Source organism: Prunus mume, linkage group LG2 (genome assembly GCF_029339155.1).
Source record: "Prunus mume cultivar Tortuosa linkage group LG2, ASM2933915v1, whole genome shotgun sequence".
NCBI classification, from domain to species: Eukaryota; Viridiplantae; Streptophyta; class Magnoliopsida; order Rosales; family Rosaceae; genus Prunus; species Prunus mume.
The window spans coordinates 17,456,682-17,468,831 of NC_142699.1; the positions used below are offsets into that span (position 1 = coordinate 17,456,682).

A 12,150-nucleotide genomic window follows, 5' to 3' on the forward strand; every position below is an offset into this window, starting at 1 on the left:
ATTTATAAACACACCCAAAAAGTTAACTTTGGGGTTGATTTTGGGTGTATTTCTATGTTTAAATAATGCTTGGGTTTTTTTATAAATACATGTCTAGGATTGGGTTTATTTATAAATTTGTATATTATTTTTAAAATTATTTTAAAGCAAAAAACAATATGGTGCTCTAAGGCTTTTGAATTTTACAAAAATGTGCTATGTTGTATACATTTTTTTGTTTTTTTAGGATATTTTTTATTGAGATGGACGATAATATACTAAGGCTCTATCAGCTGGACTAGATGAGATTTTTTCAATTAAAATGAACATGGGTTCTATCAATTGTTTGATGGGCTTACAATACATCATGGATTTGATGTGATTATTAGGCACCAGTCCATAATAGCAAGGGCTCCAGAACCCATCGGTAGACATGGGTTTCAAAGCCAATCGAGTCGTCTTGCAAGCACGCCTCCTTTGATTCGCGACTTGCTCTAGTTTGGTTTGCTGCCTTCTTTCTTCTGCCCGCTCTCTCTCTCTCTCTCTAGTTATGATGTCATATCCTAATCAGTCCAGTGTAATATAACCAATCCAATCCAATCTAGCCTACCAAATAGGGTATAAATTCATACACACTATACGGATGTTAGGATTCGAACTCAAGATCTTAACTGAATGAGCAATTGCTCCAAATCACTACACTAGTAGATACTTTGTAAAAAAATTCTTTTACTTTTTACCAACAAAGAATTTTATTTTTATTTTTTACAAAGCATGTTGTCCAAAGTAAGAGAAAACTAGACGATACAAATAGCCCAACGTTCACAGAAAAAGCATGATAGGAGTGAGTCGCCCACACATGATTTATGATTGCGAGAAGAGAGCCTTACAAAGGGGGGAAAGAAAAGAACGTGTGAAGTTGCTAGACGTGGTGAAAATAATAACAATAATTATTATAATAATTCCCTTCGAATCAAAGTATTAAACTTCTGATCAATTTGCAAACTGTGATTACATCTTTGTTGACCAGACCTTATCTCAGGCACTAGGTAGACTACCTACATGATAAAAGTACCCAATGTAATGGACCTTGGCCGGCCTTCTCAATGAGAAATACTTTCATATTCCCATTTCATTATCTTTTTCTCTATATCTCCCCTCGTTTAATAGACAACATGAGGAGAAAGATAGAGAAAATAAGACAATGAAACGAGAATATGAAAGTTTTTCTCCTTCTCAACGGATGACTTTTAAGGGTCTCATCATCGCATTGTCCTCATGATCCAAGATCTGCACAACATAAAACAACAACGTTTCAAGTCCATCATCTCAAACTATACGAAGATCGATAATTTCAGCATATACAATTACGACGGCTAATAACATTGCTACAACAAATTAAATAGAAGCAAGCACTTTGGACTGGACCCCTTCTCAAGCCATACATCATAATACATGATTTGTGAGTCTGGAATCTCTTGGACTGGACCGCTCAGACTCAGACAGTAGGCACGCTACCCAACAATGTAAACAAACAAAACTGTTAGCCTATCTGTTAACCTAGTGAAATTTTATGGTGAGTGTGTTTTATATGGGAAATAGGTTAACAAGTCGTTCTACGGTGGGGGGAATAATATATAGACCATAAATGTGTACTTTTATATTAGTTACAAGATTCAATCTGAATACTAACTTCACTTAAGTTTAATAAAATACAAGCCCAAAAACCTTATTCTAATTTGTCATATTAATTGTTATATGGCTCATATCATGCAATTTTCTTTCTTATTCTTTCCTAAAAATGTAAAATATTTTATACAAATATAAACACTTGAACAAATAATTGTAACCAAATTATGCTGGTAAGTTATGCAGTGGGATGGTATACTTACGTGGCAGTGGTACACGTAACCAGGCTCCGCTGTTGGATCAAATTCGTAGGATGCATTTGTATGTAGGTAAGCAAATCTCAAAAGAATCTTGGTCACTGACCCGGGTCTCATCTTGAATACGTTCTTCCACCCCTTCTCGTACGCTGGCACGTCTATGTTTTTGCCACGTGCATACTTGCTTATATTGCACTTGACGGCGTCGTTTGTTTTGTTCATACAGTCTTTGAACTTCTCCACATCCACCAACTCCCTCTGTTCCAATACAACAAACAGTCCCAAGTGGATGTGTAAGGGATGATTGTCCTCCGTTAAATTGATCACGTTCCACACCTCGCTGGTCCCTGCTTTTGCGATCTCAGTCACCGGCGCCTCATACGGTTTCCCGTTCAAATAAAGATGTGTCGGCTCATCAATGTCGCTCGTGTACTCGTACATAGCGATATATCGGGTGCGCGACACACTGGATAAATCAGGGACAGGGTAGGAAATTAACCTCTTTGGAATCCGCGACGTGTCAACAGCTGAATAGCCAACGACGAAAAACTTCATGACCTTACTGTTCGCGTCATTGACAGGGTCACCAGATGGGTAAGGATACGGTGCATCATTGGCTAGGATAGCATTATCGTTCTTTGACTTTGAAAAGTCAACCACCACGTCTGTGATCTCAGATGGCCCCAGTAAAATGTCATTGGTCTCAACCGGTTCCCCAAGGTAAGCTGAATCAGACCCCACGTGGGTAAATCTCAAACCGTTGGTGAAGAAGAACCTGAAGAACCTCGCATTGCTAGCGTTGATAATTCGAAACCTGTATTTACGGCGTCGTACCGTAAGCCGGGGCCATGCCTTTCCATTCACAATAATTGCATCGCCAAAATATTCGGGCTGCCATTGTGGGTGTATGGAGGGATTGTTTCCCGTGGAATTCATGTATATGGAACCATCGGTGCGAAAGCTACGATCGAACACGATCAACGAACGATCGAATTCATCACGGGGCAGACCAAGTGGGCCCTCAACTTGAGGATGGCGAATAATGTAGGCCCCAATCAAGCCAGCGAGGAGGTTGACTCGAGTCAAGCCCATGGCATGATCATGGTACCATAGATTGCCAGGATGTTGCTGATTGCGGTAGTGATATTTACGGTTGGACCAAAGTGGGCCACGGGCTTCAAATCGAGCGGTAAACCATGCGTTTGCGTTTCCATCACTGGCGGGTTCATCGATGGCACCGTGTACGTGCACCACAGTAGGAACGCCCTTGTTAGTGGCAGCTCGGGCCGTTGGAATGGTTGGATCCCAAGGCAGAATGTGCTTTGAAGGTAGGCGATTCATCCACGTCACGTAGGTATCAATTCCGTGGAGGGCCTCAATTGTTGGACCAGGCACTGTTGCTGTTCTCCAATGTGTGCCGTAGGCGAACACTGGCGTTGGGGGAAGGTCTCTGTGGAATTTCTGCGGAGAGAGAGAGAGAGAGAGAGAGAGAGAGAATGACAACCTCTGATTACAAAGCAAAAATTTAAAAAAACTTGGGCAACGAATGGTTAAAAAATTAGATAAAATAAGGTCAAGAAAACCAAAGTGTGACATTGGAATAAATGTTGCGGTCTGATTAATTAATTCAGGGTTGCTTTACAACTTTGGATACGGAATTATGTAAGAGAAGTAGACTTTAAGATGTATGACGAAGCAACATAAGTGACTGAGTCTAATTGAATTAACCTCTGGGGGAAGATTCGACCAAAGAAACCTCTGGGGGAAGATGAAGTCTAATTTTTTATTTTTTATTTATTTTAATAGGAAGATGAAGTCTAATGAAGCAGACATTGCATTCATACATTAGCATCCTAGAAGTTAACCTTTAAACACTAGGAAAAGCCAAATTAATAAGGAATTAAAATAGAATAATAGATAGTTAGAACGGGGAATAAAGGCGAATTGATGATGATATATGTTTTAATTACCCAGTTAATCTTGTACATGCCAATCTCGAGTGACTTGGGTTTGGGGACACCATTGACAAGATGGAAGGCCTTGATTTTGGGCATATCAGGAAGCTCATCCACGAACATCTTCAACCTCGTCAGATTCACAAGCTTATCTTCGGCCCATGAACCATTTGTGAGCAAACCCAGAACAACAGCTGATGATATTAGCAAGTAATTGCACACCAAAATTCTCTGCACACTCACCATCTTTCTCTCTCTCTCAAGTCTCTAGCTTGAGTGCATGCAAAAACAAGCACTTGAAGCGAAGAGAGAGAAAGAGATGACTGTTTTGACAGGGAGGTCTTTTGAGTCGGTGTTTTGTGGAAGGGAAGAGGTTGAGAAAGTTTTTTTCTTTCTTGTTTGGATGGGTGGGATTCGACGGAATATAATGGAGAGAAAAATTTGCATTGTTTGGATATATTTACAAGGAAAAAAAAGGTGAAGCACTGAATACAGCCTAGCCTAGACAGCATATATTTTCCTTGTAGGTAGGTCCTCCCCTTGTCTGGATTTTGTGTTGTGTCCAAATTATGAAAATGAAATCAATGCAGGAGAGAAGACATGTAAACGTCTATTTTTATTTGACTTCAAAATTCTCTCACTGTCTATTCTTTAGAGAAGAAAATAATATTTACTTGAACGTTTGTATAATTTATCTTAAAATAGAATCATCCAAATAATATCTTTCACATCAGAGCAATAATAATAATAATAATAATAATAATAATAATAATAATAATACGTAATTAAGAAGATGGAAATGAGATTTTTTAGACAACCTCGACTGAACGAATGAAATTTTATTAAAAAATGATTGAAATTAAATTAAAATAGTTTTGGGTGTCAATTTCCTAACAGTCCACTCCGCAAACACACTCTATACGCACAAAGCGTAAGAGAAACATTGGTGTGAATAAAGCGATCCTTTCTTTTCGGTATTTCAAGCAAAAAATTGAAAAGGAGCACTACTGACATACACATGTTCACATTCAACTGCAACGCGCTAGCACGAGGCAGGCGTAAGCATGACTATTTATGACCGTTTCTCGTTTTTGTTACATCTTTTTTTGTTCTTTCTCTCTCATTTTCAACTGATTTTTTCTTTTTAATGTGGTGCGTTAATTTTGTTATTACATTGAATTGATGACGTTATTTTAGGAAGAAAATTCATGTTCAAAATCTTGTGTTACGATATGATGTGAGGGCTAGTTTTCTACAATATAAAGATTAATTTGCTAACAAACATATGGCTAACAAATACAAGAAAATAAGGTCGGTGTAGTCTAGTTCAGTCAAAAAAAATATTGATTTACAAACTAGTAATCTCAAGTTGAATTCTTATGACACATTAACAATGTATATGGAAAAAAAAAAACCCTCATCTTTCCTAACTTTGTTGAACAACAAAGGAAAACATAGTGCAACTCCCCTGTAAAGTAGGAACACTAATTAAGAATAATTTGTCTTCGCAGACCTAGGAAAAAAAACAACTACAAAGAAGAATTTATTTATGCTCAGGCGGGTACCTCTTTGCAACCGCTGATTAAAAAGTCATTTGGCATCTTTTGCTTTCTTTTGCCCTTTAGCCAAACTAGCCACTCCTTTGACCTAATTAAGAAATGATCGGAAATGTACAAAGCAAAGAAACAACACAGATGGTCTGATATAACTAATCGCTTACTGTTAAGTACGGTGTTTAGAGCATCTTCAATGGAAGGGTGTAAAGCCAAGTGTATGCTAAATATACACACTTTGTCGCTGGAATCACCTTCAATGGGACAGTATAAATAGTTGTAAAAATGCATCATAGCCGCGGAGATGCAAAATTAGATGCGCATGTGCATCCTTTTTTATATCATTTGTAAGCGAGACCCACATGAGAAAAAGAGAGAGAGAAAATGTTGGAATCACTCTTCAGACGCCATACAAAATTATGTTGAGGGCCCTGCTTGACATTAGCACACCAAGTGGTCTGCTACAATCTCCAACAGCTCTATGATGAATGGCTGAGATGGATTGGAATTCAAAATGGAAGGCTCATATTTCATGCAATTTGCATTGCACTTCCAATGGTCTGAAATATTATAAAAAATACCTTAAAATGTTTAAAATAAGTTATAAATTTATACATAGATATTTTTATGTTAGTTTGTAGGTAAAATCATATGTTCTCCAAATTTAAAATTTTGTTAAGTCCATTTATTTGGAAAAATAAAATAAATCTAACACACACAAAATTAATTTTAAAAAGTTAAAACACAAAAATGAATTATCACAAACAAATCGAATATACATATTTGGATTTACATCATTTCCAATTGGAGCAAAAAATACATTTACACCCTTCGAGGTGTAAAATGGATGTAAAAGTGGTTTTACACCAAAAAAAATACACCCTCATGCTCTTATAGACCCAAATCAATGCATTTGATTAGGCTGACCTATTTTTCTAATTTTATTTTTTCTGAAAGGATTAGGCTGACCTATTTTTGCACACCTTATGTTGTTAAGGATATTAATTAGGATTTTCATATCCAACTAAAAGTTTGACATCGATCACATCAGAAGATTATGGCTTGTTTGGTATTCAACTTGAATTCAACTTTTTTAACTCAAAAAACAGAATTTAAGTCCAAAACAAAGAAAACCTGTTTGGTAGCCTTATTTTTAAAAACCCAAACTCAAGAACAACTAAAAAAACACCATAATTATTAAAAACAAAAAATATCTATTTTTTCTGTTTTTTCAAACAACCACAAGTTCTCAAAATTTTAAATTTTGAAAACAGTTTTCAAGTTGCATACCAAACAAGTTTTTGAATCTTAAAAATAGATTTAAGAACTCCTTGCTTTTAAGAAAAAATAAAATAAAATTGAGTTCTCTTTTTGAATGAGATACCAAACGCCCCCTTAAAAACTCAGAGATTTTTCTTGTTTCTTTCTAGTACTAGTGGTGTTTGATTTTTCTGGCATGATACTGACTTATTGAGGGAGAGATCAATATGAGGCCACATAGTTCAGTTTCACCTGCTCCGCTTTCGGGGTAATAATATGTGTACTTAACGAGCTTTATGTTATGTCCACAGAAAAACTCAAACTTTCGATCCTTCCAGTTCCAGCCAAAAGCTAGATGGTACAAAGCCATCACATCACCACAAATGCTTTCCCACTTCTTCTTAATTTTAGACAGTTGGACTTTCCACTTTTTCCAAGTGTTAGTGCCGAAGAAACTATCGAGGCAGGCTATAGGCTGCTTATGCATGCGGCAAGGCAACTCATAAAGCCCAATAAAGTACATGGTTTAGGAAATTAATTAGTACTGCTGACTGTGATGAAATGTGCAGAAAAGGTAGACATGAAGGCTTGTAGTAAGACGGGCTTTGTTGTGGTCCAGTCCAGAGACAAGTTGATCCCATGAGCAGGGGCTGTTTTTTCTGTATCTTTTGCTGTTTCATTCATTTTTTTATTTGCAAACAGAGCATTCTTAAGAATCATAAATGCAGCTCATCATTATCTTCTATTTATATCACGAATTAATATCTGTTTTTGTGGGGAAGGAAGGATATGAGTGCTTGAATTGAATACAAGATTAATAAGCGACGACCCTAATGGATCTCCAGAGTGTAAAGCACTTCTGTCATGGGCCATGATGGGGCGAAGCATTATCAAATGTCAACCAAGATGTGAGGTAATTAATAAATGATTAACAGCTTTATGATTAACAGGGGAAGACAATGAAAACAAACACTACATTACAGAATATATCAATCTGTTTTCAATTTCTCAGAAGAAAATAAAAACAAAGAACTACCACTGCACTGGGCCTTTGGTCTGGGCTTTATGTAGAAAAAAAGATAACTAGGGTTTCAGGCCTAAGTTGATCAAGGACCTTTTGCCTATTTGCTCTTTGGCTGGTTTGGGGTGGGGGAGGGGTGTACCTTTGATTGCATCCCGGCTTCTAACAGACTCTCCAAAAAAAAAAAAACACTTCATGGGTTTGTTGTTAATTCATCTTATGCTGTGTCTACTAATCATAAATTGAAATTCTCATCATAAATTGAATTCTAGAGAATTCTTGCGTTTACTTTATATCAAGAAATTGAAAAGTAAATATTCCACACAAAATTAGGAATTGAATTCCTGATTTTCGAGAAATTCAATTTCTTAGTGGGAGGTGATATTCTAATTTCTGGAAAACTAACTCATTAGGAATTCTTATTTTTTACCAATTATATCCTCAGATAACTTTTAAATTTTCAAATTTGTCATATACTTTAACCCAACAACGAGGACATTTTAGTAATTAGAACCACTCCTACCTCAATTCCATATAGTTTAGTAAACAACTTCAATAGGAATCTGAAATCTAACTCTCCTCAATCCAACTTCTCAATTCAATTTCTCATAATTCAATTACAAAATAGTAAACATGCAATTAATGTATTTGCTTTCCGTTCTTTTACCATTCTTGGAACCGATAGCTATAATAGATAGTTGCAGAGCCTGTTGATATAGGCAATTGAATCTGCAGGAGATACTTTTTAAGCAAATGGTCCGAAAGTAGCGTCAATTTTAATCCTTGGGTTCTGGAAATGAAGCCTTTGTGGGCAGACAGTGCCTAAGTCAGTCTGCACATGCATCCACTTTAGCATCACTTCCACTATTCAGAGTCTTAGGTCTTCCCATTTTGCAGCCTCGTTCTCACTTTTCCTCATTGACTTCTGTTGACCACTTTTCCAAAACTTCGCTTAAAAATACCTATAAACTTTCCCTTCACTTCCATGTTGCCAAAAAGTTGTATTATTTTGCATACATCCCAACCACAGCACCACACAATACATATGATTAAACAAATTCACAGGCTGCAAGTTGGCACCACCAGCTACAAGGCTAAGCCTCTGTGTGTGGTCCTGTCGGTTGACAACTTTGTACGTACATAAAAAGCAAAGACGCACGCGACATAAACGTGCAAATCTGCCTAATGTGTAAATACTATATTAACATTTGCAGCAGTAGAAATAAATTGTCAACCTTACTGTTCTGTTCCTAACTCTGCACAAATATCATCCTATCACGTCCCCAGAGCATGATGCGGTATCCAGTACCACGCTGTCTGCCATGGTGGTATAAATTAATGCAATTCCAAAATTGACATAGCACCAAAAGAACCAGACTCCCATGATATAAAAAAGAAAAAGAAAATCAACCATTCTAAGATTACTCATTTACTAGCATAGCATAGTTTGTCCTGAAACAAAGAAATAACTAAAATAAGAAAGGGAATATTATCTTCAACTACTACACAGATACACAGTTAAGTGATAAGATTCACTTGAACAAACACTTAATCCTAATCCATATTTCCCTCCTCCTGACCGCACTACAGAACACCCTGTCAACAAAAGCCACTTAACCCCACTAACAGAGAATTTCATCTGAAACAACATTCTCTTTCTACCATCTCTACAAACATAACTGAGAACAGCATTACATAATTGAGCAGCTGCTTGTGTTCTCATCACTGAACATATGGGCTGCAGTGTTGTTACCACTGTAATTAGGTTCAGCGCTGTAAGGGTATGGGGCAGGGCTAGGGCTGTAATTATAGTAATAGCCAGTACTAGGAGGAACAAATGGGGACCTGTGATACATCATCTGGGGCTGCTGTTGCTGCATAGCTTGCTTGGCCTGCATGCTCATGTTCATGTTCATCATCTGGGATGGATGGCTGAAACCATTTGAGTTCATCAGCATAGATGCTGGATATTGCCCTGTAGAATAACCAGCACCATTTGGAAACTCTGCATTTGATGCCTGATGATGGCTGTACCCACCGTTTGCTGGAGTTTGAAACCCTCCCAGACCATTGGGGTTGGGCCCCAAGGCAGCAGTAGCATTAGGAGCAACATTAGCACCATTTCCATGGAAACCAGCCAAATTCATCATGGTACTCAGGTCATTCATGTTCCCCCTTTTGCCTTCCCCTGCATTGATGTTTCCACCACCTAAATGGGCATTGCTCATCTTCAGAGCAGCCATTGTTTTTGGATCAATCCCACCTGGATTTGGCTTCATACCCATGTTCTGATTTGGGTGCCCCTGCTTTCCAGCATTTACATTTCCAACATTGTTGGCAGCTGCAGCATTAATGACTCCAGCAACTTTCTTTCCATTGTTTGCATCAATTGCTTGTTGCCTGAGCATACCCAACTGATTAACTTTCTCCCTAAGAAGCCGAAACTCGTCCTCTTCTTCTTCTTCGTCATCATCACAGTATTCATCATCTTCTTCAGAACTGAAGGAAGGAAACTTTTGCTGGTTTTTGAAAGCTTCAAGGTTCTTGATAATGCCCTGTCTTTGACCCTTGTTGTTCTTGTCATCTTTGATGCAGTTGTTCTTTTGCTTCTGGCTTTGATTGGATTTCTGGGACCAAAGCTCAGCATGTTTGCCAGCTCTGGTCAGTTTCTTGATCAAAGTGGCAGAATCGACATTTCCAGAAACCGTGACTTTCTGCTGATCAGCATCGATATTTACTTGGTAAACACCTGCAGAAAATGGGTGAATGTACTAAAAGGGTTAACTTTTATGCGCCATGGGTGAGAAATTTCTGCAAAACTTGCAGTTACATGCCTCAAGAGTGAAAATACTGTCCTCATATGGAACTCCAAACTTGTGTAAAATTATTGTTACAGCAATGACTAAATTTCCCATATTGTATCTAAATTGAGATAGATAACAAAACAAAAAGTCAGATATTCAAAAGGATTCTAAAAAAATGACCGAAATTTGAGAAACTCGGTGTTAAAGATAAAAAAATGGTATGTTTTTACATGTAGCCTATTTAATCAAATTCTTAAAATAATGGTTATACAGAGAAAAAGGGAGGAGAGCAGAGTGGTAGTAAAGTTATTCACCAATTAGAAGACAAGAACATAAACAAGTAGAAAGATGAGAAGAAAGTGGGCACCTTCAATTCTCTGAAGGAGTTTCTTCACTTTCTGCTTACACCCATCACAATGTATGTTCACTTTGAGAACACAAGTCTGTAGATGAAAATGGAAAGGAAACAACAACAAAAACAAAAACAACAAAGATTCTTCAGGAAAAGACTTACATCCAACTTTGCTGTCTGCATAAAAACAATGTAAACAAATAAAATAGAAGAGAAATAGACCTGGATCTTGAGGAGCTTAAAGTCTTCTTCTTTAGTCATCTCTTCAAAGCAGTTTGGAGTGAAAGTTCTCTCTCTTTCTCTGCTATAAAAGAAGTGAAAGGATAATGCCCAGTTTAGCAGTTGGGAGGAGAGGGGGAGAGTTGAGTTGTAATGGAAGTGTTGTATACTTAACTATTTTTTGGGGTGTACTGAGTATGCGAGTTTTACTTCTTGTAGACTACTTGTAGAAGTAGATAGATGCTTATTAATTTCTTTGTTTATAATTTTCTCTCTCCCTCTTCAGTTTCTCCTCAAAAGCAAACAAAAGAAAAGCACATGGGTCTTGTCACTTGAGGCTTGTGCTTCAATATGTATATTCTATTTGATTTAAGTAAAAACGACAGTGAGAGTACAAACCAAAGGGAAAAGCAGGAAGATACAAATTACAAATGACAGAGAGAAAAGGTGAAATGAAAGTCAGAGGAGTTAATTTATGAGAGAGAGAGATGGGTCCTGAGGGTATTCTGAATTCTGATATGATGTGATTTAACGTTAAAAACTGGAGAGTAAGAACAATAAAGAAGAACAGCAACTTGGCAGTCCCCCATTCCCCTCCCCTTTGTCCATTCTAGGGATGTTATTATTTTTACTCAGAGAATGACCGTTGTGAATTATCTTCATCCTAGAACAACACTACAGCTGTATTCTATTTTAATTGTTGGTTAAGGACGTAGCCCAACGGGCTTCTTTAAGAGAAAAACACAGATTCACGTTTCAAAATTTGAAACAAAATTAATTAATTAATTAATTAATTTGGGCCTGCCGGCCCATTTTTCAGTATCTGACTGAAGAAACTTTAAAAAAAAAAAAAAAAAACGCGAAAAATAATTAAAAAATAATATGGGACCAATAATTAAAATGAACCGTTGGTCACATATCCCCGTGAGTGGTGGGGTCAGAGTTGCTGAACCGTGGGGTGCAAGACAAAAAGGGCTTCAGTTACGAGGACAGTGGGTTTTCACTTTCTACATTTACCATTATTTCCAAAAGTTTCCCTCTCATTTTCTAATACATACAGGCCATGTAATTTTATACGGGGATTGCTATACACATTAAAATATAAATGAAGTAAATCAATA

At 37.2% G+C, this 12,150-nt stretch overlaps 2 protein-coding genes across 2 annotated transcripts; both read right to left on the reverse strand.

The window, feature by feature from the left end:
- Positions 1 to 911: 911 nt before the first annotated feature.
- On the reverse strand, positions 912 to 4,307 carry LOC103341578 (multicopper oxidase LPR1). Its single transcript, XM_008245121.3, has 3 exons — positions 3,836 to 4,307; positions 1,872 to 3,326; positions 912 to 1,269 (listed from the first exon to the last, which is right to left on the reverse strand). The coding sequence occupies exons 1-3, from the start codon at positions 4,064 to 4,066 to the stop codon at positions 1,216 to 1,218; spliced, it is 1,740 nt and encodes a 579-aa protein (XP_008243343.2). The 5' UTR covers positions 4,067 to 4,307; the 3' UTR covers positions 912 to 1,215.
- Positions 4,308 to 9,103: 4,796 nt separating this feature from the next.
- On the reverse strand, positions 9,104 to 11,356 carry LOC103341577 (Heavy metal transport/detoxification superfamily protein). Its single transcript, XM_008245120.2, has 3 exons — positions 11,033 to 11,356; positions 10,826 to 10,901; positions 9,104 to 10,403 (listed from the first exon to the last, which is right to left on the reverse strand). The coding sequence occupies exons 1-3, from the start codon at positions 11,069 to 11,071 to the stop codon at positions 9,346 to 9,348; spliced, it is 1,173 nt and encodes a 390-aa protein (XP_008243342.2). The 5' UTR covers positions 11,072 to 11,356; the 3' UTR covers positions 9,104 to 9,345.
- Between the last annotated feature and the right edge of the window lie 794 nt (positions 11,357 to 12,150).

Bases quoted from the DNA above. Each gene is read 5' to 3' on its own strand.
- LOC103341578 (XM_008245121.3), bottom strand. From the start codon at position 4,066: ATGGTGAGTGTGCAGAGAATTTTGGTGTGCAATTACTTGCTAATATCA. The intron at 3,327-3,835 runs GTAATTAAAACA...CTCTCTCCGCAG, and splicing joins GCATGTACAAGATTAACTGG to AAATTCCACAGAGACCTTCC. The intron at 1,270-1,871 runs GTAAGTATACCA...TATGTTGTGCAG, and splicing joins GTTACGTGTACCACTGCCAC to ATCTTGGATCATGAGGACAA.
- LOC103341577 (XM_008245120.2), bottom strand. From the start codon at position 11,071: ATGACTAAAGAAGAAGACTTTAAGCTCCTCAAGATCCAG. The intron at 10,902-11,032 runs GTCTATTTCTCT...TTTCATCTACAG, and splicing joins TTAAGCTCCTCAAGATCCAG to ACTTGTGTTCTCAAAGTGAA. The intron at 10,404-10,825 runs GTGCCCACTTTC...CATTTTCTGCAG, and splicing joins ACTCCTTCAGAGAATTGAAG to GTGTTTACCAAGTAAATATC.